We start from the raw sequence: 27,602 nt of genomic DNA on the forward strand, positions 1-27,602 counted from the left end.
TTCCTAGAGGACCACCAGCTCTGCACATTTTCCAGGTCTTCTTAACCAAACATGCCAGATTCATATCATCAGCTCATTAGCATAGACTAAAAGACTTGTAATGGGTGTATCACACAAAGGAGACATCCGAAACTTGCAGTGTTGATGGTCCTCCAGGAATGTGATTGAGAAACACTGCAATCAAATGTTCTCTAGCTTCTGACATGTCCCACCTCCACCTTAAAGATGTTTCTCATGTGCTTTTCATGTCATGCGCTTGATCTCAATCACTCTCACTGGCAGAGCTGTGATAAAAAGAAACACTATTAGCTGTTTTTATGAGGGGGAGGAGCTACTCTATGCCCTGCCTTATCTTCATGTTTCAGTTGACATAATGGCAAATTTCGACTAGAAAAGTGTGCAAAGCACTTCACAGGACCTTTAACTTTGTTTTAGTTTTCCAGCCAGATCTTTTTTAAGGAACTGGAACTATTTTCTTTTGTTTTTTTGTTTTTTTTACAAATAAATGAAACTGTTTTACTTATTTTCAGAAAAGTGTCCAATTTATGCAAATGAATATGATTTAGTTCATATAAAAGCCTTAAAAAAGCTTTTTCAAAGGGAGGCATGGCACCAAACCCCACCCCTATACCTACTTCTCATTCTGGCATGACCAAATCCCACTAAAATTTACAAATGATATCACACAAATTCATACGAATAAACCACTAACTCTAAAAGTTACGAATTGCTGTGAGTTTGCGGTGGTTTGTCTGGTGTTTGAAATGGACTGATGTTAAGATGGAATCCAGACTTTGTATTGTGTACACCACAGCAGCCGGCAGCAAAAGTGTGAGTGGTGTGTATTGATCTAAATATTTCATTTCTTTCATGTCACCTTAATCTTCTACATAGAGTGGTTGTGGTTTGGGGGGGAAAGCTCCTTTTCAAATTAAACGTGGTAAATAAGTAAACAGGGGGAAATATGCTTCTGTGCACTCGGCTCAAGCCAATTTCAACTTTATTGACACACCTATTTGTCAGATTTCTGTGCAAACACCTTCAAGTGCTGTCGATGCATACATATATGATGCAATCCTGCTCGAGTTCATGTGTTGACTGTATTTCATAAATAAAATCTATCCATCCATCCATCCATCCATCCATATTTTATTTTGGCAATCAGTTCATCCATCCATCCATCCATTTGTCTTTCATTTTGAAAATCAGTCCATCACTTTTTGTCCATCCATCCTTCTATCTTTCATTTTGACAATCAGTCCATCCATCCATCCATCCATCCATCCATCCATCCATCCATCCATCCATCCATCCATCCATCTATCTATCATCTATCATTTTACATTATATTGAGTATGAATTGAATTTGTTATATGTGTGGTGTTCATGGTATTTTATCCTGCTGTCTTCTGCCCTGTTTTTTTTTTTTCTGAATCAGCTGGATGAACTTGTCCTATTACATCTAGAAAAGTTTGTTCAAAGTTCTTGTTTGCTTTTAAAGTGTGTATCATTAAAATTACTATATTAACAGTGGAACTTAATGCATTTTCTCCACAGCTTCGTGACACAAAGTCTACAGACCAGAACACAACTCTTCTGCATTTCCTGGCCGAGAAATGTGAAGAAAAATATCCTGAGATGCTGAAGTTCCCTGACGAGCTTGAGCATGTTGAAAGTGCCAGCAAAGGTAAGACATTTTTTTCATTCATTCATTCATTCATTCATTCATTCATTCATTCATTCATTCATTCATTCATTCAATAAATCAGCATTTTTTTTCATTTATTCAGTCATTAATTAATTAATTAATTAATTCAATGAATAAACCAAACATAAACTCAATCCTTCATTCATTAATTTATTCCGTCAATCATTCAATTATTTATTAATTTGTTCAATCATTCGTTTAATCAATAAATCAATAATTTATTTAATTAATCATTCATTCATTCAATCAATCAATCATTAATTAATTAAACCAATACTTTATTTACTGATTCATTTAGTCAATCAATAATTATTTAAATAATTAATTCAATGAATAAATCAAACATTCATTTAATCATTCATTCAATAATGTATTTAATCATTTATTCAATCATTAATTAATTCAATCTGTCATTCATTCGAACAATAAAACAACTATTTATTAAATCATTAATTTATTCATTTAATCAATCATTGATTAATTCATTCATTCATTCAATCAATACATTAAACATTCATTCAATCAATAATCTATTCAATGCTTTTTTTAAATCAATCATTAATTAGTTAATTAATCAATGCATTCATTTATTAATTAATTCATTAAATCAATCAATAAATCAAACATTCATTCATTCACTTATTCATTCATTCATTTATTCATTTAAACAATGAATAATTAATTTAGTCATTCATTAATTCATTTAATCAATCAATTATTCATTTATCAATTCATTCAAATCATTCATTCATTCACTCAATCAATTATTCATTTTGCAGTTGTCCGTTCTGACTGACATTTAGAAGAATTCTCAAGTGGAGCACAGCATACTTGTTTTAAATGCTTGCTTTGTCTGAATACATTTAAATTCATGGTCTTGGCAGCATTACGATGCAATACGAGACGCTAACAACACACAAGACAATCACAGTACTTGACATAATGGAAACACATGAGATGATGGTTGCTTAGAACTTAGAGAGTACATCGATGCAGTGTTTTGTAGCAGCAAAGTTCATAATGGCCACTACAGTAGCTTAATACAGTGTCAGTTCAGTACAATGTTGTTGTTGATCAAAAATAAAGTGTTTAATTTATTTTTTTATGTTTTTCAAATCAGGAATTTAGTTCATCTAACCTATTCAGTCTGTTTGCTGGTAAAAACACAACTTACTAATTCAGTAAAATGACAATTTTCTGACATGTTTGCAATGCCGCTATTGGTGTCAGTCTGTGATGATGCCTTGTAGTTCAGTTTTTGCTACATATTTGATTCGGGCTTGATAAAAGAAGCACTTCATTTTGATCCAGTAGTCTATTGTTTTATTTCTTCCCTCCCATATAAGCTCTTATCCTGCTTAATCAAACATAATTCCCTTTAAATGTGTTAAGCCTGGTTAATTAAACAACCAGCTTTGCTTTGTAAAACCATTATCACCTGCGATCTGCAGATATCAGCTGTGTCCTTTGGAGGAATATACGGCTCTGTCTGGGTTTGACCTTGAGATATTTGCCCTACATATATACCTCACTCCATTCATCTATATCACACTGCTTTATGGCGTTCGGCAAGTCTTTTATTGGTTTTCTCATGTGGTCTTCTTTTAAACCACGAGCTTCAAGGCTTTTTATGGCTTGAATTAGATGAACTAATGTAACACAGATCAACCCAGGAGACTGGACACAATTGGTCCCACAGACTATAATTAGAACTTTTTTTTTTTTTTTTAGTTGAGAATGAAATAAAACTAGTTAATGGCTAGAGAGCCTTTCGTAATCCTTTTGCTTTGTGTAAATCCAGCCATTTTCATTGCTATGAATAGGCAGGTTTCATTAAAATGGTGTCGAGGAGTTCTGAGGGTGGATGAAGGAACTATAATGAAGCGCAAGGGGCTCATATGCTCCACAGTATGGCCAACAGGAAAGGTTAAGAGTCCAAATGGGAAGTTAGCTTAACAGGGATGGTGGCATAGTCGAACGCAGCCGTCCTGACATTGTGGGGTGGATTCTTATTATGGCTTGCAGTGATTAAGAGCTTTAGTGCTTCCCACTACGCTGAGCGAGATTTAAATATCTGCTTTCTTAACTCTCATTCATTGCAGGCAGATTTGGAAACCAAGACCTTCTGTGAATGCAATAATCTTCAGTATTATTGTCAAGCGAAATGTCTGTCTCTATTCGTCGGCGTCAAGGGAGTGAAAAAAATACAGGCTTGCATATCCCGGCAGTGGCGTAATTTCTCCTGTCAATAAGCTAATTTGTCTTTAATTCCATTTGGAAGCGTTTGGTTGAAGCCCTTGAGCTTTATTTACTTTGTTAGTTGCCTAATTGCTTATCTAATCTAATAAAAGTAATTTAGTGCTTTGTAGTGAAGGATGCGGTCACCGTTGAATAAACCAGCGGTGTCTTTGTTAAGGTGGATGGCTGAATGAATGCAACAAACCCAATGCTTTGAGGAAAGACATTTCAGAGAGAATCGGATTCTCGTATGCTAATTTAGAATGACAGTTAAGCAGCTCCTAGCTCTGATTTAATTTGTTGTAGTGAATATCACTGAATGATATGTCAGATCTGTAGTAATGCACCTGCTTTGTATGTGTTAATAAGTATAGTTTATTTCCAGCACGTTAAATGCAGGTGTCTCATTTAATGATTCAAGTAACCGTAGTGGAAAAAAAGTGTCAAAAGATAGCTTTTAATAATTAATTATGACACAAAATTGAAAAAGATTGAAAGAACAATTAATTAGTAAAACATTCATTACTGATTCCTAGTACTAGGTTGTGGCTTGAAGGGCTTCTGCTTTGTAAAAACATATGCCTGAGTAGTTGGTGGTTCATTCTGCTACGGTGACCACTGAAAAATCAGAGACTAAGCTGAAAGAAAATGAATGAATAATTCATTACTACAATTGATTTTAGTAGTGTGATTGTAAGCCTATTTTTTTTAAGTTATAAAATTGTTTTTGCTATAAAAATGTCTGACAATTTTTTGTGTGTGTGTGTACAAACACTCAAATGACATTTTAGCAGGTGCCTTTTGTAAACCATGATGACTTTTTTGGTCCAAAATAAAAAAATCTAATTAACCATGACCAAAAAAATAAAAATAAAAAATAATAAAAATGCATGTGAACACATAGGGCCCTTTCACGATTTGTTGCAACTTTCACACCAGCGCAATAGTATTTTTTTCTGTTTTCCGCCACAATGTTTAAATAGCAAATCCATTTGCGCTACTTTGTGGACTGGGGCGTGCTGATCTGAAAAGAAGGTGTGTTAAGGCACATTGCTGGGGTGATTTTGAGGAACTGAAATAGGCTGTGCAATTGACCAACTAAAAGCTTCTCTAAAGCCCAGCACAGAGCGCTTAGTTATACGCCTATGGGGGTCCAAACACTTACACTTTGCTTAATACACAGAAGATGCACAGCAATAAACAAATATATTTACGTATGAAAAAAGGGTTAAAATGTTTAAAAAATTATTAATTTCTACATAAATATTAAAACCCAATAATGGTCCATTAGTTAATGTTAGTTTATGTATTTACTAACATAAACAAACAATTAAAAATACATTTATTACTGTATTTATTCCTCTTTGTTAACATTAGTTAATGTTTTTTAAGTTAAATAGTGTTAGTTCATGTTAACTCATAGTGCATTAACTAATGCTAACAACTTTGGATTTTAATAATGCATTAGTTAATGTTAAACTATGATTAATAAATGCTTTACACGATCATTCAAATTTGGTTAAAGTAAGTAAATATATTAACTAACATGAACTAATGGACCATTTTTTAAAAGTTTTACCAAAACTACCTCCATTTCTTCATCTCGGAGAGATGTTGGATTTTGGAGACGTATGCATCACCATTTGGGGCATAAGAATAGGAAGTGGGTTTGGGTGTTTTTATTTATTTTTATTTTTTGACCACACTTTGTTATTATTGTTTATTTATTCGTTTGCTGAAAATTTGATCTGAATTTAGCAATAATTTTGAAGAAAACCAATCTTAGTGCTTAAAATTAAATATGTAGGCTAATGGATGGATTTTCCACTGTTTCCTTACTCCACGAAAGTAAAGGAGTAAAGTAAAAAGGCCGAATGGAGGAGGCTTATTGTGTAGATGGTCTGTTTAACTGTTTTCTCTCTAGTAATGCATAACGTTTTTCCAATTACAAATTCTGCCATGTAAATAGTGAAAGTGCCATGGCGTTAGACCATGCGCCAGGGCACAGACCATATTCTTCCATACTTAAAATAGCAAAAGTGGATTCGGACACACTCCTAATGTTTTTGGGCCATGCACTTTAGACTTTGCACTTAGATCGTTAAAATAGAGCCCATAGTGTTTTTTTATTTATTTTTTTGACCACCATGATTTCTACAGTGAAAATAGTCATCCGTCAGCTATTCATATAGATGAAAAATTTATAACTATGATACAGAAATAGTATATCATGTATACGTAGCTTGAAGAGCTTATTTTACAGACCTCAGCTACTGATCTGCCATGTAACGCATACAGATGTTCCCACCTGGTTAAGTGTTGAAGCAGTCATGAATGAATAATTCAGTTTTAGCTAATGATGTTTTAGAGACCTTTTCGCTCATGTCAGAGTGGTGAAAGAACATGAATCACTTTCTTCTTTTTACATAGTAGCACAGCTCACCTTAACCCTGAGCTGTGTTTAGTCACCACCTCTCTTTAATTCCTCTCTTTTCTCAACTTCTTGCTTTTCTTCTCCACCCTCGTCTCCGCCGCTCAGAGTTAACCTTTGGGCTTTCCGTCTTTCTTTTTTTGTCTCTCTACTCATTTTTCTCACAAAGTACAGTACATTTTTTGTCTCTTAAGAATAATACTTCCTCCATTCTATCCATGTCTCCCCATCAAAGCGGCTTTTTTTTTAGGCTGACAGAGTTGCACACCAGCACACAGAAGCAGTGGTGCAGTGCAAACTCTATCCTGTCCCAGTCTGTCTGAGCCCACAGAAACATACGGCTCTACACCCTGCTGAACTCTGTGCAAAGCCCAGACGCTATGATCACACAGCAGGATTCTCTTATGGCGTATGCTTTCTGCTAAGCTTCAAGCACATGTTCATGTTCTTGCAGGATCTCTACATTCAGCTTGTGTGTCAGGTGATTTCTTATCGTTGCATCAAGATCTCTTTGAAGGGCATGCGCACACACTTTCAATAATCACATATCCATCTGTAAATGTTGGAGCTGGCACTCTTAATATACTTGATTGAAAAGAGCAATCAGTTCTGCCTGATTTGCTTGAGAAAGTTATTGTCTCCCTTCAATTCTTCCTTGATTAGTGACTGCAGAATTTGTCTTCCTCAGACCTTTAAATCTCCATAGAGATAGTGGAATAGCAGGAGGAACATTGTGTGTTTTTATTTCTCCTATAGTTTAGCAGTGGTTTATATGACAAACATGCACATTTACACTAAATATTTGATGACACATTACTATTGAGTATCCTAATACTGTGTTTACTCTAGATGCGACACGTGAATAAATTGTGCTAGTCACGCATAAATATACATGTGAACATTTGAGTGTACTCTCTTCATTCATGTGTCAAATTTACTTCAATCACTCATCAAATTTACTTCACAACTGATTCACGTCATGGGCAGGGTATTTTTCTGCATAGTGACTCTAGGTTCAATGCTGAATGGCTACATGGATTTTATTGAAATAGTAGCTGTAGCTGCTTATTGCGCTTTAGGAATGCTGAAAAACTGCGTAGGTTCGTTGGGCACTGTGTCCACTAGATCCTTTCAGAGGTGCACCCTGCTTTCATCAACTCCTCCAGAAACTGTAGCTGGATGATAAAGGTTTTTAGCAGTGCTTCAGATTGAGCCAAGCACAGTTTAATGAGCTGGTGTCCGGTGGCAGCAAGATAATTTTCCCTTGGACACCAACAACAGATACTACGTCATAATCACTCCCTTACAAGAGCAAGCTCATGATTGGTTAACGTGAAACATGCTGTTACGATCCGAAATCTCTATTCATAAAATCAAGGTTTGAGCCGAACATATGAAAATCACTGATGCTTGAATATTACATATTATTAACAAATAACTGTAGACAGGTAGGGCAGGTAAATAAAACAGTTCTCCGCGAGAGATCTTACCTAGCTCCCGTAAAAGAATAAAAACAGGTGAGTCTTGCGACTATGACTATGAAAAATAATATCCACTACCTGCTACAACTATAAACAAAGTATCAAAATAAATAAATAAAGCAAAAAAGTTTAACACATTAAGAATGCTAAAGGATCAAAAGTTAACAAAAAAAAATAGCAGTGAAAAGAACGATATGCGGAGCGATCCTGGCATGCTAGCATTCTAGCACCGCCAACTTGACAGCATGAGAGCAAGTGAAAGAGAGAGAGAGTAAGCTGCCATTGCCATCAGCCTTACAGTATATACGGGGATGACAATGATATCCCGATGACGTCACCTGCATCATCTAATCTAGACAAGCTGTTCATAATCTCCACCTAAACTCAGACAAGCACAGAAAGCACACAACGATACCAACAACAACAACAACAACAACAACAACAAAAGAATAACAGACCCACATAACACATGCAAAACATGAGAAATACTCAACTCGCGCTTCTTCATTCACGTAAATCATGTCATTCGTGCCGCCTCATTCGGGCGTATCATGACTTAACATGTAAATCACTCACACTTGCCGCTCCATTCGCGTCTGGTGCGAACACAGCATTAGATTTGAAATCAAGGAATTTGTAATCTTCTACTAGATTTGTAATCTACAGTTGTAACATATTATACAATACAATACTTTTTTATGAATGTAGCACAGTTTAAATAAACAACTAAAGCTGATCAAAACGCTTTATATTAAAGGAAACAATCGAGAATGAACAACAAATAACAAATAAAATAAAAACAATACACTACCTGACAAAAATCTTGTCGCATATTCAAGTTTTAGGAACAACAAATAATACCTTGACTTCTAGATGATCATTTGGTTTTAGAAGTGGCTTATATGAAAGACAAAGGCCTCTAGATAACAAAATAAAAAATTATAATGCCTTGATTTTGAATTATTTAATTAGGACAGTAAGGGCTGACTTTGCTTAGACAAAAGTCTTGACACTTAACAGAAATAATGTACAGTATAGAATATAAAGTCATGCAGCAGTATAAAAAATAATTAACATTATATTTAAAACAAAGGTAAAACAGGCAAGGTTGGAACTGTCCTAATATGAAGCAGGAGATTTCTTAATAGTTTTGGGCCTCTGACAGAAAAAGCATGATCTCCTTGAGTTTCACTTTTGTCCTAGGCACAAGAGTCAGATTTAAGTGATCAATCAGTCAGAGGTCATTTTGATTGGTAGTATTCTTTCATATAGTATAATTGTACAGGGCTGAACTAATAGTTTTTTTTTTTCTTTCTATTTCATATACAGTATGTTGCGCTGAATGATGATGGATTTTTTTTTCAAAAGTTGTTTAAAACATTACATTAAAAATGTGAAAATCTGATAATTTTGAAAAAAAAAAAAAGTGCAAATGTGTTTTAAGTAAAACTCCAAGTCATACAGCTATTGATGACAGCTGCAAATTGATGGCAGTGCAAAATGTTACTGACTGATTTATAATTTTCAGTGTATTCAAAGTGACGCAAACTGATGATGACTGTCACAAGTCATTACTGCCATTTCAACAAAACCTAATAATGTTTGCCAGCTTGGTAATGCGGTTCCTTGGTGACAAGTGTAAATGTACAATTTGCAGCAGCTTTGTTCAGTACATTAGAGAAAACCAAACAATTAGAGGCCAGATTGACTAAACAGGGCAAGTTAACATGAGAGCGCAATCTCATAAACATGTTTTAAGAGTGATCAAATAACAATGTTAGAATTAAAGAATACAGACACCACTGCTCATTTCTTGCTGGTTTGTGTCCACCACATAAACCGTTGCAAATCGGGTTGAAGAGCTGGCGAATAAGTGTGTGGATCTGTGGTGCACAAACATTAGTAAATGCATTGTGTGATTCATTCTTCTATAAATCTTGCGTCTGAAAGGGAAACTCCTACAAATGTTTATACATGCCTTTTCAGCACACATTTTTCACTCCCCGTCTTTAGTAAATCCTGACAGTATATTTTTTTAAGCCAAACGAGGGTTTGTGCTGGCACAAGATGTTAATAAATTTGAAACGTAATGTTAAGGGATGCATGATGTAGATAAATGCAGGACTGGCCTAATAGAACACAACAGTTCAGTTCTGGAAGTACAAATACAATAGATTTTCTCTATGGGAAGATTTTTTACATTCTTGTAGTTTTTTTATTATTATGAAGAAAATGATAACCCCTATGTGAAATCAAAATGTAAGTTTTTTTTTCTCTTCTTTTCTTTTCCATTCTTTCTTATTCTACTTACTACTACTATAATAACAATAATAATAATAATAATAATAATTATTATTGTTATTATTAATATCATTATTATTATTATTATTATTATTATTATTATTATTATTATTATTATTATTTGTCCTCTCCTTGATTTCCCAACCTCCCCTCACCTCGTCACTTTTATTATTAATGGTATTACTTTTTCTTTTGTTATCATTATTATTATTACTGTTTTGACTTGTCCTCCTGTTATCTCCTCATTATCATTATTATAAGTATTGATACCATTGTCATTATTAAGGTTGCTGTAGTTGTTGTAGTAGTAGAAGTAGTAGTAGTAGTTGTCATTGTAGTAGTATTGATTGTAGTCATGATTAATGAAGTAGTAGTTGTAGTTCCTGTAGTTATTGATGTCGTTGGTATAGTGGTATCAGAAGTAGTAGTCGTTGTTTGTGTAGTAGTATCAGTATTAGATGTTGTCGATATAAATGTAGTAGCAGTGATTGTGGTAGTAGTAGTATTAGTAGTAGAAGATGTTGTTGTAGTTGTAATAGTTGTCAGTATGACAGTAGTAGTGTCAGTATTAATAGACATTGTAGTAGTAGTAGTCGTGGTTGTGGCTGTAGTAGCCGCAGTAGTAGTTGTTATATTAGTAACTTTCTGAAGTAGTAGTTGGTGTAGTAACTGTGATTTATTGTTATTGTTGTTGTCAGTTATTATTACTGTTGTCCTTTCTTTCTTTTTACTGTCATTATAACTATCATACATTACTAAGCATTGTTGTTACTCCTTACCACTGACTGGTTCCTTTCTATCTGTTTTATTTAAATCTGTGATTCACCCACACACACACACACGCACCTACCATTACCTGACTATATTGTTGTACTGTGTTTTTTTTCTTTGTATTGTATGAACCCAATTTATGTACCTTTTTGCATATTCTAATAATAATAAAAAAACATAAAAAGTTTTTTTACGTGTTAGTATCAATATGTTAGTCTTTTTATCATTACTATTAATATTATGGTATTTTTGACCTTTAATTGGAATAGGACAGTGGAGGTTACAGACAGGAAAGGACCGCGAGCTGGGATAGTGAGCCCCATGGTGCTACAGTATATGTCGGCACACTTAACCCCTAGGCTAATGGCGCTGACAATATTTTACACTAAAGGTTATCTGTTAGCCAGTGAACTCCGAAATAGTGACAACAGCTCCATTCAGAAAATAGAAACATTCAAAGCTTTATGTTTGTTACTTCTGGCAAAGTAAATCAAAATATAGATTGCCACTCCATACCTCAGTTTCTCATTAATACTTTGGTCTCCATGATATAGTATGTCAGCACACCTAACCACTAGGCTAATTGCACCAGCAATATGTTAGTCTTAAGGTTATCTGTAAGCCAGTGTGCTTTATGTTTGTCATTTCTGGCAAAATGAATCAAGAAACGATATATTGTCACCTCATACTTCAGTTTTCTCATCAAATCTTCTGACCAATCAAATGCTCTCTAGTATACGATACGTCCCGGCCACTTCAAGATGCTGAACTTGGTCAAGTGTTCAAACTGAGGGTTCACATTTTTAAATATATGAACACAAAGTGATAAACTATAACCAAACTATGTTGTTTAGTTCTTCTATTAACTCCTCATTAGTCATTTTGGAATAAGTTGTGTCGGGCATCTCTTAATGATAAGTATGAGGGGAAAAATATATTGCACATACACACATACAAAAAAACTTTATATAATTATTCATTAAATCATTTTTCTTTGACTTAGTCTCTTTATTCATCAAGGGTCACCACAGCGGAATGTATCGCCAATTTATCCAGCATATGTTTTACACAATGGATGCCCTTCCAGCTGCAACCCAGTACTGGGAAACACCCATACACACTTAGACACTATGGCTAATTTAGTTTATTCAATTCACATGTACCTCATGGAAACTGAAGCACCTGAAGGAAACCCACGCAAACACGAGGAGCACATGTAAACTCCACACAGAATTGCTAGCCCATTTGGCCCAGCGAGCTTCTTGCTGTGAGGTGACAGTGCTAACCACTGAGCCATAGCCATTTTAGCGTTTTTTTTTTTACATTTAATGGGAAAGGCGCATGAAGATTATAGACAGTATAGTATGGGAAGAGAGAGAGGGGAAGCGCATTTGATGCATGCTACGCTATCCCATGATGCTCCATGAGAGAATTCATGAATGGGAGTGAAGTGATGCAACTCATGTGGGTAGGTCACGTGATCATGACAAAATGGCGGATGTAGTACGTCCGAGTTCTATTCATACTGCTCACATTCATACTGTATAGAATAAACTTTTCTAAAAGCTAAGTAGTACATTTAAATGTAGATTTAGTACCTACTAGTATAGTGGTTCTCAAAGTGGGGGTCGGGACCCCCCGAGGGGTCGTGAGGCAATGAAGGGGGGTCGCCTGGTGATTTCCAAAAATCTATTTATTTTTTTTAAACCATAAGAATTAACATATTTTATCCATAACTATACTGAAAATAAAAATAGTCATTTATAGTTACTATATACTATATAGTGACTATAGTAGCTTATGTTTACTAGTTCTATTGGATTGCGACCCCTGGGGTAATTACATTATATTAAAGACAGCAATAGCGTCAGACGCATTTTGATTTTATAACATCAGGTTATACTTTCTGGCACATTTTAAGCACTGACACATTTAATTGGTGTGTCTGCGTCATGCATTGCAAGGTTTTTGTATTTAAAACTACCTCATAGGATATTGGGGGTCGCGAGTCACTGGCATTATTATTTTGGGGGTCTCGGGCTGAAAACTTTGGGAACCCCTGTACTAGTAGGTAGTAGTAGGTAGTTTCGGATGCAGCCAGTGTAAATATTACTTCCTTTGGAGTGGATGAGGTCTGTTTTTGTTTTAATTTTACTTGAACCACCACATCACCAGGTATACAATCTGCTTCATCCCAGAAAGACACATAACATCATATACCATCACACAATATATCAAACCCATTTGATTTAAACAGTAAATCAGACTCAGTTACTATTACTGTTATTACTATTATAGACTGCGGCTGTAGTGAGTCTAACTGGCAGAGTTGTAATAAAAGCAAAAACGCTATTGGCTATTTTTGAAAAAGGGGAGGAGCTACTTTATGCCCCACCCTGTCTTCATGTTTCAGTTGAGATTGTCAAACATCAAATAAAACTACACATTTTAACACAAGTCACGGGACCTTTCAAACAGCCCTGTTGTGAGCTCCGAAATGTAAATCACTGACATATGCTTTTGTTGAGCCCATCTGCTAACATTAATTTAATGTCTTTTTTTTTTTTTTAAACAATTGTTTGCACTACTGAACTGACCTTTTATCACATTACACAACACTTTACCCCTTACCCAAAGCTAACCCTCTTTTATTGTATCATCATAATCATAATGCCAATGCAATAATAACATTATCTGGCGTATGCTTTAAGCTGAGTCACAGTTTGGCATTTGTTTGAATCTGTTAATGCAATTCAAAAGAATGTTTGCCTTGCATGCTTTACTCTCTCTCCGTTTCTTATTGTATGTAATCCATCCATTTCTCCAGAGTTGCTGTGGAAGCCAATTTTGATGTCAGTTTTGATTTGACCTGACATTTTGCTTCCAAAATAATCGTGATGACAATTCTTCACATGTCCTGGCAGTCCACAGCCACGTAAGGGATTTTGTTTATAAAGTCATAAATATTTGATGCTTCTCAGCAATATAATCCAGGTTTTCTCCTCAAAGAAATAAATAAATAAAACATCAGTGTGGAATGGAGTTATGTCCTATCAATCCTATGTTGACTAGCCACTGCTTCCTGACACACATGATTGCATCTTTTAATACCTCTGTGCCGGGCGGATTGCAGAAAAATAAATAAATATATAATGTCCAGGTAAAGGTCAGAAGCGGTCATGGCCTTCATCCCTTTGGGCAGAGGAGTTCTCCACTTTCCCGTCTCATCCGTTACCATCCACCTCCATCAAGGGCGGTGCTAATTAGAATGTGTTTTGATCATCCTGGGAGAATCGACACAAATGTGCTGAGTCTCAAGGAAGAGCTGGGACATGGGGAGCGACCATGAAATCAGAGTGGCATTGTACTTTCCCCTTTACTTATTCATGAAGCTCATCCCTCCTGGGCTGCTCTGTTACACCTTCCTACCCACGAAAAATAAATAAATAAATAAATTCTGGAGGAATTCTTCAAGCTGATCTACCTGCTTTAGAACATCACAAACCTGCAGATGACTCAAAATGCATATATTTCATTTATATGTCTGTGACATTATACACTCATCGGCCACTTTATTAGGTACACCTTTGGACATTTGAATGGTAGGGTCAGAATTTGGCGTTAACAACATGAAAGCATGGATCCATCCTGCCTTCTATCAACTGTTCAGGCTGGTGGTAGTGGTGTAATGATGTGGGGGATATTTTATTGGCACAATTTAAGCCCATTAGTATCAATTGAGTTTCGTGTCAATGCCACAGCCTACCTGAGAATTGTTGCTGATCATGTCCATCCCTTTATGACCGCAGTGCACCCATTATTTTATGGCTACTTCCAACAGCATAATGCGCAATTTCATAAAGCATGAATCATTTCAGACTGGTTTCTTGAACATGAAAATGAGTTCACTGTACTCAAATGGCCTCCGCAGTCACCAGATCACTATCCAATAGTGCATCTTTGGGATGTGGTGGAATGGGAGATTCACATTATGAATGTGCAACTCCGTGATACTATCATGTCCATATGGACCAAAATCACTGAGGAGTATTTTGCAGTACCTTGTTGAATCTATGCCACAAAGGATTAAGGCAGTTCTGAACGCAAAGGGTGTCCAACCTGATACTATTCAGGTGTACCTTATAAAGTGGCCGGTGAGTGTAGTTAACCCAATAGCATAATATGAAAATATTTTTTACTGTTATCATGGCAAAGACAAAAGAAATCAGTTATTAGAAATGAGTTATTAAAACTATTGTTTAAAAATTTGTAGAAACAATCTTCTCTCCATTAAACAGAAATTGTGGGGGAAATGGGGGCTAATAATTCAAGGGGGCTAATAATTCTGACTTCAACTGTATTTGATGACAGTAAATAATATTTTACTAGAGATTTTTCAAGACACTTCTATACAGCTTAAAATGACATTAGGGTAATTAGGCAAGTCCTTGTATAATGATGGTTTGTTTTGAAGACTATCAAAAAATATATATAGCTTAAAAAGGCTAATAATATTGACCTTAAAATAGTCTTTAAAAAATAAAAAACGCTTTTACTCTAGCCAAATTAAAACAAATACGACTTTCTCCAAAAGAAAAAAAATACTATCAGACATACTGTGAAAATATCCTTGCTCTGTTAAAAATCATTTGGGAAATATTAAATTAAATGCACACAAATGCCAGCATGCATTTTTGATCATCTACTTTTGATCATGTACCTAATCATGTACATTTTTATAATATTACATATAACTAAGATTAGTAATTTGGAATAAAAAAAAAAAAAATAGATTTTTGAGGGGGTTGTGTGTTATTATAGACTGAGTCATCAATAGAGCCTTTCTGTGGAATTGTAAATATTTATTGTATAATTTTGAATAAGTACTGTTTAACAGAGAGAATTTTTTCCAATATTTTAACAAAATATGTTTAATAACTAATTTGTTCTAACTATTGTTTTTGTCTTTGCCATTATGACAGTACTATTTTACTAGTTATTTTGTATAAATCCCAAATATACAAGCCTTTTTACCCCAAAAAAATAAAAAATAAAAAATATTCTAGCAAATATTGTGAAATGTTCATTGCTCTGTTAAATATCACTTTGGAAATATATATATATATATATATATATATATATATATATATATATATATATATATATATTTAAAATAATGCAATTTTACAGGAAGGCTAATTGTTTTCAATGTCACAGTGTGTATTTATTTATTTATTTATTTTTTATTTATTTATTTATCTATTTTTTTTTTTTTTTATCAAAATTGCTTTCCAAAACACACAAAATCTAGGTCAAATCTAGACAAACCAAATCATTGGATGAAAAATAATGATAGCAAACAGCTGAAGTAAATGTCTTGCTCTACTCTACAATATGTAACACCACTGCTGCTCTCTCTGCTGTATGTATTCCTCACCACATACCACAAGTTTAACTATTAAATTAATCATTCTCTGCATATAGAAAATGAATCACTGTAACTGTTCAGGTGCTTCCCCTTTTCCGTTCTATTTGTCTTGTCTGTAATGTAAATGGTCGTGTCTTGTTTAGTAACTTTGTGTGCTTGTAATTCATGGGAGCAGAAGCTGGGACAGAGAGAGAGGAGAGAGGGAATTAGAGGAGCCACATGAATCAGCTGCTGTTCTTCATCCTAGAGTGAACTGGAACACAGCAGTCATAAAGCATGCGTTTTTATGATTGTGGTCAAGACCTTGTTTTGTGAAGTGCAAGCTATATGTCAACAGAAAATTCAGTATGCGAGAATAATGCTTTAGAAGGACTTGCAAAAAGCCCGTCTGCACTCGTGAAGCCACTATCTGTTTCATTTGATCGCTTGTGCTGTTGCTTGTCTTCAGCGCAGTTGCACAACTGAAAATATAAGAGCAGGGGAGGGAAAAAAAGCTAGTGTTGAATTCTGCCGTTCATTCCAGAGCTTCATTCTTCAGAAAGGACTTTGTGAATTATTCTGCTTATTTCTTCTTACCAGTGACTGTGACAATTTATTTAAAGTGTTCTCTGGCATGCAGCTTTACCTGAGAGCTGTGAGGACATTCATTCGTTCGTTCGTTCGTTCATTCGTTTGTTTTTTATTCGTTCGTTTTCATTCTTTCATTCTTTCATTTATTTATTTATATTTTTAGTTTATTTATTTATTTATTTATTTATTTATTTATTTATTTATTTATTTATTTATTTATTTATTTATAAATGTTTATATGTTATTATTAAATGTTAGTAGTTTATTTGTTTGTTGATTATTTTATTTATTATTTTATAAAGCTCTCTAATAAAAAAGATAATAATAATAATAATAATAGTTGTTGTTGTTGTTGTTGTTGTTGTTGTTATAATATTTGTGCATTTATTTATTTACTTACTTGATTAACTGCATATTAGATACATGCATGAAGGTTGTAGATTGTGTTGTAGACTCCATATATACATTTATTTGATAAATAGCTGTAGTATATATATATATAATAGAAACTCATTTACAGATGATACAAAAAGTTTCACCTCTTTTTTAGATAATGACTTGCTAACTGTACTGTACATTATCCTACTCTCTGTGTAACTTTTATTTTCAAGACCGATCTTGTTCAATTTAAGTTCTGAATCCTGACTGAAACTCAACTTGAGCCATTTTAAAACCTTTTGAGGATTCAGACAAGTACTTTTTACTGGCACATAAAATCCTGTCTCCTCAAGTTCACCCGAACCTTCACTCTTACAAGGTCACATTGAACTATTCAATCCTCAAAGCCATCTGTAAAAAAAAAATAAATTGATACTTTAAAAAAGATTTGGATTTTGCTTTATGCTCAGTTCAAGGACACCCTACAAAATGTAAGTATGCAAGCGTTATCTCTATACGGCCAATATTTTATCTGCCCGTCAGTGTCGAGTGGTCCGTTTTGGGAATATCGTCTCTGCCACCACGGTTCCCCACCCCGTCGCTTGGTGCTGGGTCTGGATAATTAAAGATTGATAATTTCCCTGGGGATATAAAGAACAAGCAGGGATCAGAAGTTCAGCCGCATGTCTCTGCGAGGGGGAACACACCGAAAATATATCTGCTGTTAGTTAAGCCTTAAATGGGGTCAGGTTGAATGTTGCTTTGGGCGCTCTCTGTTCCCTGACTGATGTGGGATGAGTGAGTCTCAGTGAGAGGAAAACTCACCTCTCGTTGGGCTGATAGCTCTCATTACCTGACTGACATATATAAGAGTGGCCTTGATTTATCCTGTCATCTCGCCGAATAGTGCTGTTAAATTGTGTTTGTGTCAATAAAGGCAGCCCCCGTTTATAGGCATAAAGCTTATATTGCGGATGAACTGAGATGGCCGCATCAGCCCATCCATAGCGTAAGATATTGCCTTACAATTTCCTGCTTAATGCAGTCCCTTCCATGAGGAGGCAATGGGTAATGATGATTTCATTGCCGTCGAGAATGGCTTCTTCTTGATGTTGGTATTTTCGCACCTCTGACCTTCGTTAATAGAGCTGGGAAAGCCTGAAGCGTCTGTTATTGGCCATTCTGCCTAGTTAAGCCCACCTTTAGAACTGCACCAAAGTAAGGGCCACTGACTTTCTGCCTCAAGCCGCCGCGGTGACTCCATGCGAGGGAAATATGACACAAATGTATTCATGAATCAATTTAGTGTATGGCACAGCCACGGGTGAAGTAGTTTGGAGTCTGGGCTGAGGGACAAATTAGTGGGAGGGTGGAACTTTGAACTTGTAGGATAATAATACTATGGTTAATACTGGTCGGACTGAGGAATTAGCTAGCACCATTTCGAGATGATAGTAAAATGGATTTCTCGTGTGTGTTTTTAATGTGGCATTTAAACACACAGAAATAACTTTGAATTCAATGACTCACTCTAAGTTTTTGAATGAATCAGTGGTTTTGAACACAATTGTGGAGTGATCGATTTAATGACTCTTCTGAATTAATCAGGGATTTTAAACAAATTGGTGGAGTGATCTATTCAGTGGCTCAATCACGATCACCAGCGGTCTAACCTTCATAGATCGCTAGACAACATTCACATTCACATGGACTACAATCCTGCCTAAATATGAACTACAAGTCTTGTCATGCAACACACACTCACCTGCTCCTAGTCTCCATTGATTACACTCACACAGCTGATGCTGCTCATGTACTGATTACACACACACACACACACACACACACACACACACACACACACACACACATATATACGGCTCACTTTGAGACTCTCGTGAGACTGTCTTGTTAGGTAAATAGCCTGTAACATTACAAAGCATTTCCTGGTATAGTTTCCATGTGTTCCGACCCCTGCTTTGTTTTATTGTTTACCCTGTCTGCTGCCTGCACTGACCACCTGCCTGTTACCTGACAATGCCTATGGATTGCCTTATTTGTAGATCATTGCTTGTCTGACTATGATTCTGAATAAAACCAGCAAAGGGATCATCATTCCTTTGCCACTCGTCGCTTCTCTGTGGTTACATGCTTACAGTTCCTGAATCATTTAGTGATTTTTAAACAAAATAGTTATGTAATCGACTAATGTCTCACTCATAGTTCTTGAATCAATGAGCAGTTTTGAAAAATATAGTGCAGGGATTGACTAATTCTTTGACTCACTCTGCAGTTCTTGTATCTGTGATTTTGAACAAATCGCTGGCGTGACCAACTTATTGACTTATAGGTTCTAAATCAATCGGTGGTTTCGAACATATCAATGAAGTGGTTGATTCAACGACTTACGCTTAGTATCTGAATCCATCAGTGGTTTTGAGCAAATCTGTTGAGTTGACTAAATGATTCACTCATATGAATCATTTTGAACAAATTGTTGCAGTGGTCAATTCAATGACTCACCCATAAAATCTGAATCAGTGAGTGATTTTAAGCAAACCAGTTGATTAAGTGACTAAATGATTCACTCAGTTCCAGAATCAGTGATTTTGAACAAATCATTGAAGTGGTCATTTCAGTTACTTATAGTTCCTAAATCAAAGTTTTTCAAAAAAAAAAAAAAAAATCTGTGGAACATTAGACTAAACAATTCACTTATAGTTCCTGAATCAATCAGTGATTTTAAACAAATCAATAGAGTGGTTAATTCAATGACTTACTCTTAGTATCTGAATTGATCAGTGGTTTTGAGCAAATCTTGAACAATTTGGTGGAGTGATCAATTCATTAACTTATAGTTTAAACAAATTAGTGGAGTAATTGACTAAACGATTAAATTTATTTGTTCCTGAATCAATCAGTAATTTTGGACAAATTGGTGTAATGATTGATTGAGTTGCAGTTCTTACTTGCAGTTCTTAAATGAATCTGTGATTTTAAACAAATCATTGGAGTGTTAAAAAATTACTCAGTTTGATCATTCAGTGATTTTGAACAAATTGATTGCGCAATCGATTCAGTGAATCATAGCTTTATGCAGTGTGAGTTATTTTAAATTATATGGTTAAGTGAATGATTCAACTTACTAATAAGAACTGCTTTTTGTCACCAGCTTTTAAAACAACCAGTGTACATAAACAGAAATATTTACATTTTTGTTTAATACATAATTTAATATTAGTTAATATTATTGCATAATGAACTATCAGTGTTTGTATAATCTATAAAGTGTTAATATAAATATTAAGAGCATTTGCTATGTAGGTTGTTATTTATAATTACTGTTTATAATGCATAAACAATGTCAGTCAGTCAATCAATAAATGAATAATGCATGTATAAATAAATACATAAATCAATAAATACATAATGTACAGCAATATGAAACTAAATAAAATGTTTGAAAATGTACAATTGTAAATTAACAAAGACTAAAACTGCTCTCAGAGCACTGTTTATTGTTTGTAAACAAACTCTATAGTCTTGTCAAACCCTCTGTCGGTATTTAATGAGGTGTGCCCCCATCTTCATATTTCTTTTTTCTTTTTTTCTGTCTGTCACACTACTGAATACCATCCCCTGCAGATCAATCCATGGAGATGTGCCCTACATTTGCTGCTGTGGCTCAGCTCTCCAAAAATGCTGGCCTTATCTGTACCTCACATACATGCATGCCAAACATGTCTGGATTAAGATGCTGAGGGCAGCACACACACACACACACGCACACACATACACACACTGATTCTGGCACTTTAGATTAGAAGCAAGGTGAACGTTTGAGAGTGAGAAAAAACCAGTGACAGAGAGAGTTTAACCATTTACAGAATCTGTGCAGATCCGTTCTCCTGAAAGTCTTCAGAAGATCATGCAGGCAGTGCCAGGGGTTTAAGAAGATGCAATTTTAGGAAAACATAATGCCATAAAGTTATTTTTGTGGGTTATTTTGTTTACATTACATGGTATACATTTGGTTAATATTTTAGAGAGGAGACATCAGCAACCTAAATATACATCTATTTATTTAATTGAATAATTACAGTATAAATGTCATATTTATGTTTAATATCTAATATAATAAAATAATAATATAAGTAGTAATGATATATTTTGTTATTGTTATTATTATTATTATTATTATTATTATTAGTAGTAGTAGTAGTAGTAGTAGAAGTAGCAGTAGTATTTCATAATAATAATAATAACAATAATAATAATAATAATAATAATAATAATAATAATAATAATAATAATAATAATAATAATAATAACAATAATAGTAATAATAATAAGAGTATTCATAAGCATAATTATAATAGTCATAATAATAATCATATTAATATTAGTAGTAGTAGTAGTAGTAGTAGTAGTAGTAGTAGTGGTAGTAGTATATAATAATAATAATATAATATATAATATAGTAGTAGTAGAAGTAGCAGTAGTATTTAATAATAATAAAAATAACAATCATCATCATCATCATCATAATTATAATTATCATAATACTAATCATATTGTATTACTATTATTCTTTTTTCATTTTTATTATAGTAATTTTATTATTATTATTATTATTACTGTTATTATAAAATAATAATAATAATTACTATTGTTGTTGTTGTTATTGTTATAATAAAAATACTACTACTACTACTACTACTACTAATAATAATAATAATAATAATAATAATTATTATTATTAGTAGTAGTAGTAGTAGTAGTAGTAGTAGTAGAAGTAGCAGTAGTATTTCATAATAATAATAATAACAATAATAATAATAATAATAATAATAATAATAATAATAATAACAATAATAGTAATAATAATAAGAGTATTCATAAGCATAATTATAATAGTCATAATAATAATCATATTAATATTAGTAGTAGTAGTAGTAGTAGTAGTAGTAGTAGTAGTAGTAGTGGTAGCAGTATATAATAATAATAATATATAATATAGTAGTAGTAGAAGTAGCAGTAGTATTTAATAATAATAAAAATAACAATCATCATCATCATCATCATAATTATAATTATCATAATACTAATCATATTGTATTACTATTATTCTTTTTTCATTTTTATTATAGTAATTTTATTATTATTATTATTATTACTGTTATTATAAAATAATAATAATAATTACTATTGTTGTTGTTGTTATTGTTATAATAAAAATACTACTACTACTACTACTACTAATAATAATAATAATAATAATAATAATAATAATAATAATAATAATAATAATAATAATAATAATTATTATTATTATTATTACTATTATTATTATTATTGTTGTTGTTGTTGTTGTTGTTGTTGTTATTATTTTTTATTATTATTATTATTATTATTATTATATTACTATTATTAATAAAATTGTATTATGGACGGATGGACGGACAGACAAATAAGCAGACAGACAGATAGACAAATATATTCAGTGTTTAATTTTGTTGCACTAGACATCACCCATCCTCCATGGCTTCTGACTTTGGGAGTCCACTTATGATATGAAGACCTCCTATTGTCCACTGAAGGGGGCTATGCTTCTCGTATTTGTTTTCGCAATTGAGGTGAGACTGACTCTTTAGGGCAGGATGTCCTCTCGGCTCCAGAGCAGGCTGGCCGGGAAAGAAGACAGTCTGTCAGAGGGCATATCAGGAGCAGGAAGCAGGCCTGTCTGCCACGGCTGTCCCTGCATGAGTGATGGCTTTTATGAAATGTTCCTTTATTCCGCTTCCCTTTTTTTTGCCTGCTAAAATATCGTAGAGATGTGGCAGCCCTCCCTTCCTTTTCCATTCTCTGTCCGGCGGTGCAGGTACGCAGACATGGATGGACACGTGCGGAGAGCCCGACTACCCTGCTTAGAAATACTGACAGCACACCTGAATGAGAGTCGACAATGCGGCAGAAAATGAAAATAATGCTGTTTGCCAGGCAAGAAATACGTCCTGTCACTGTCAACCTCTCGGCATGCTGGGATTGTTGGACAGGTTGAGGCCAGCTCGTTTTTTCTCTCCTTTTTTTCTTGAAAGCACTTTAATGTGGCTGCTTTCCCCTTGCCGAGCTCTATGGGTGTGAAGGAGCGTGTCTCATTATTGACTCCCCTACATCCCTCTGCCCCCTCCACCTTCATCTTACCATTTCGTATTTCCACCTGCTAGCCTGATAGAGCTTTTGAGTCCGACCTGTCAAAAGCTGTCAGAATCAAATAGGTTTGAAACTGCTCGGAATATCCAGCTACAATGTTTCTTTCCCAGACTGAATCTTTCCGAATGCCGCAGCGAACAAACAAGTAGTGTTGAATTAGAGTGTTTACCAGATGCGACAAATCTCAGGGAGCTTTATCGCAGGGACATCTGGAGGCAAAACAATAAAGGGAAACCAAAATGAATTGATGAATGAAAAGATAATGCCGTCGCTCGTCAGATGACATGCGTGACTAAACCGTACCAATGTCAAAACGTTTCCTCGGAGGTTATTTGCAAGACTAAACACCCCGTCTTGATACATTTCCGGAACGCTTAATAAATAGTTTACAGTAATAGCATGGGCTGAGAAATCTGTAAGATGTTTCTCTTATGTAAATGACTCCTCACCTTAGCAGTCGAAATGCTATTATTTATTGTTGATAGGGTCATTCATTCATTCATTTTCTTTTCGGCTTAGTCCCTTTATTATTCTGGGGTCGCTGCAGAGGAATGAACCGCCAACTTATCCAGCATATTTTTTACGCAGCGGATGGCCTTACAGCCGCAACCCATCTCTGGGATTATTTTGGTCATATTATTCCTTTTTAAGTAGTATAATGTACATTTCAAATGTCTTCAGGAAATGTTTTAATGTGTAAATGACCTCGCAGATCATTTATTTAGAATATGTTTTCGTAAAGGTTTCATTTTTGCCAAAGCTGCTCAACATAAGTTCATTCTGAAAATGTATCCCCATAATTATTTCTGGAGATTGCGAATTATGCAGCCAGATGTACGTATGGATGCCTTTTATCTTTAAAATGAACGTTATTGGGGCGGTATGACACTGTTCTTTTCAAATCTTACCAGCTGACCACTTACCTCCATGTGGACGAATTTGTCACTGTTACTAGTTTGTCCGCTAGCTCCTTGCGTAGGTCAACAGACTAGTGACTTGAAGTTGAGTTGACTGTGATAATGGGGTTTGAGTCTGGTGAAGAACAGTTCTAGAAAGCAGTTAAGACAAAAACAGAAAATGTAAAATGAAATAAACAAGTAAATAACAGGGTGAGAATGTGGTAAGATCTGAAAAAGGGGTAAAATCAGGCAGGCCACCAGGGCTTTTTTTTTTTTTGGATTGCTTTTGAAAACACTATCAATTGGGTTTAGAGAAGGAGGACACTGGGTCAGTTGATCAGTCAGTCAGTCAGTCAGTCAGTTGACAGTGGCCTCTGGCGGATTTACACGAAAACAGCAAGTGCGAATGGCACTCACGATAGATTAGAGATCTCAAAAGGCATACACAGCAGCCTTGGCAGATTTGCGAAAACAAAAATTGCAAAAAAAAATTTACCTCCTAGGACGTAGAGGTACATTTTCAGAATGAGCCTGGGTTGGAGCTGCTGTTCTGAAAATGCATGGTGCCTTTACAGTTTGTGCCTCAGTTACTCCAACAATATCAACAGATAAAGCATTTAATTGAATTTTAGAGTTTTGTTGGTTTTAGCTATGGATATACAGCTTTCTAAGTTCAAAGACACAAAGCCCTCATACAGAAAAACAGCTGTAAAGTGGCAAGTGGCATGTTATGAGTATTAAACTACAGCTCTAAAAAAAAGACGAATAAAAGTTCACTACAGAGTTAATGTCAGATCTCTGGATTTCCCATAAATTGTATATATATATATATATATATATATATATATATATATATATATATATATATATATATATATATATATATATATATATATATATATATATATATATATATATAATGTACTTTGGGTTTTTTTAAACATTTTATTTTACATTTCAAAAAAATAATATTATAATAAATTCATTTATTTGCAGAGAAGACAGTCGATAATTGTATTTCTATGTAGTGTATATATAACTTAAAAATACATACATATAAATATTAATAACGCAAAATGTAAATAATAATAAAATGACTACTTAAAAAATATTTTTGCCCTGATTTATTAAGTTTATTAGGAATTGGTTTGAGTAAAATATTAGTATATCATTACGTTATAATGATAATAATAATAATAATAGTAATAGTTTTTTGTTATTAATAACAATAATATCTATTATTATTATTTTTTTTAATATATACATTTATTTTTATTATTATTATTATTATTATCTGAAACCATGTAACCATAGACCTAAAAGTGGGGGAAAAAATAAATAAATAAATAAAAAAAAATGACAAGACTATTGACACAGAACATTACATAGAAACTAGTTACTCAAAGTGTTTTACATTAAAAATAAAAGCTATAATGAAAAATTTAAAAAATATATTAAATAAATAATAAAACAATTATAAAAAAAAAGTGTGTTTGAAAAGAATTTAAATGAGAAAGATACATACATACATAGCCTGGTCGGTCAGATGTTGCTCAGTGCTATACAGTTTGTTTTCAGGCGGCACACGGTCTATTTTCCACTTACTTTTCTCAATCTAATCAATTGTCAGTGGCTAAAGTTGAGTCCCGCCCTACAATTTTCTCTCTTTGAATAGCCTGTATGTCACATTATGGAAGTAAATTGTGTTTTGTGTGCTGTTTTATGTTCACTTAAAGGTGAAACCTGTTGTTGACTTGTTGAGGGCTGATTTGGCGGTGCTCCAATTAAGTTCCATTGGCCCATGAAAGCACACTTTCGCTGTTGTTGATGGTGACCCCGTTTCTTTTGGAATAAATAGAATGCAGTAATGAATGCATCCATTGGGCCAAGCTTGCAGTGCTGTTGCACAAACAACACAACACACTGTCACGTGTGTACAGCAGACTTTTTAAACAAGCATAGTTACTAAAATCACTAATTTAGTGTTTTATTTTTTCCCCCACCCTCATCCCTCTTCCTGCTCACTTTAGTCTCTGAAGAGAGGTTTAATTTAGTCATTTAGCTTCCACAATTTGAGCCATTAGGAGATATTACGGGGAAAGAATAAGTAGAAAATGAATGATTTGGCCTGAACAACATGTTGACAGTATTCGTTTACACATCCACAGATGTCTTCTTTAGTCATCTGCTTCCTGAATCCCGCTTTTTAAAAATATAATGTCTTTTTGAATGGGTGGCATGGTTTTCATTTCAAGTTTTGGTGTTTTAAAATCACATAAAAGCAACTGACAGACATGTTTTTCCATCCACAACAATACTAATTACTTTTTTTTTTTTCAAAAACCTCTTCCATCCAATGAAAAAAGATCAGTCTTTCAGAAGAAACAAGACATAAAGGTGCCATTTTGGACGGAGTGCAGTGGCGACGGCCATGCAAAACATCACAATTTAGACTCATCATGGATGCCTTGGCCCCTTTTAATCCTGACTGTTTTATGTTTTGTCGCTCATTTCCATGAGAGCAGCTAGATAAGAGTGGATGTTGGCAATTTGCACGCTGTCTGTTGTTTGCAGTCAGGCTGAGGTGAGAGACAGCCGAAGAAAAGCATACCTCATACAGGAGATGACCTGGATTTGGCTCGAGCTGTGAAAGGAAACCGAATTACAGCTTGTCTGTGCTTGAGTGCTTTCTATTGGCCGCTAACAAAAGCGTTTACGGGCCCAATTCCATCTTATTTTGTCCCCCGCTTCTTTTTTTTCTTTGCCGTTCGACTTCACAATTTACGTTTTTCTTAAGTTGTCTCAAAGTTTCCGCGAGCTGCGTGATGCCTCCGCTCGCCCTTTATTTTAATAGTTGTGCAGACACATCCATGATACGTTGTTTTTTTAAAACTGTTTTGAAAAATGATCCTTTAATGAGCAATATCATTTTTACTGTTGTTATTTGTTGTGTGCTCGTTAAGTGTCAGTGATAAACATGGTGTCTAACCACCTGCAGCGTCTTATCTCGCAGCAATATTTGTCTCCGCATTGGTGGAGTTATTAAAATCCTGCTCTGTGTGGGGGAAATGTATTGCTAGGCACCTTTGTTTAGCACTGTAGATTCCCAATAACATCCCACAGCGCAGCACTCGGATGCTATTGCAATAAGAACAGGCCTTAACCGAGCCGTGATTAACCACAA

At 34.4% G+C, this 27,602-nt stretch overlaps 1 protein-coding gene and 1 long non-coding RNA gene across 44 annotated transcripts in view; one reads left to right on the top strand and one right to left on the bottom strand.

The window, feature by feature from the left end:
* Positions 1-27,602, top strand: part of diaph2 (diaphanous-related formin 2) — a 716,224-nt gene that overhangs the window by 458,501 nt on the left and 230,121 nt on the right. For all 43 annotated transcript variants that reach the window (XR_015507851.1, XR_015507852.1, XM_087281958.1 and 40 more), the window contains one exon: positions 1,558-1,687. Coding sequence is in view for 41 of the 43 variants with exons in the window: in XM_087281958.1 (XP_087138084.1) it covers positions 1,558-1,687 (130 nt within the window). In the remaining 2 variants the exon portion in view is untranslated. The remainder of the gene's footprint in view (positions 1-1,557; positions 1,688-27,602) is intronic.
* On the bottom strand, positions 6,241-15,967 carry LOC147834019 (uncharacterized). The gene is made up of 4 exons (XR_015508036.1): positions 15,083-15,967; positions 12,996-14,474; positions 11,554-12,531; positions 6,241-9,813 (listed from the first exon to the last, which is right to left on the bottom strand). It is a non-coding gene; the product is annotated as an uncharacterized LOC147834019 (long non-coding RNA).

Source organism: Danio rerio, chromosome 14 (assembly GCF_052040795.2).
Source record: "Danio rerio strain M-AB ecotype USA chromosome 14, GRCz13ab, whole genome shotgun sequence".
Lineage (NCBI taxonomy): Eukaryota > Metazoa > Chordata > Actinopteri > Cypriniformes > Danionidae > Danio > Danio rerio.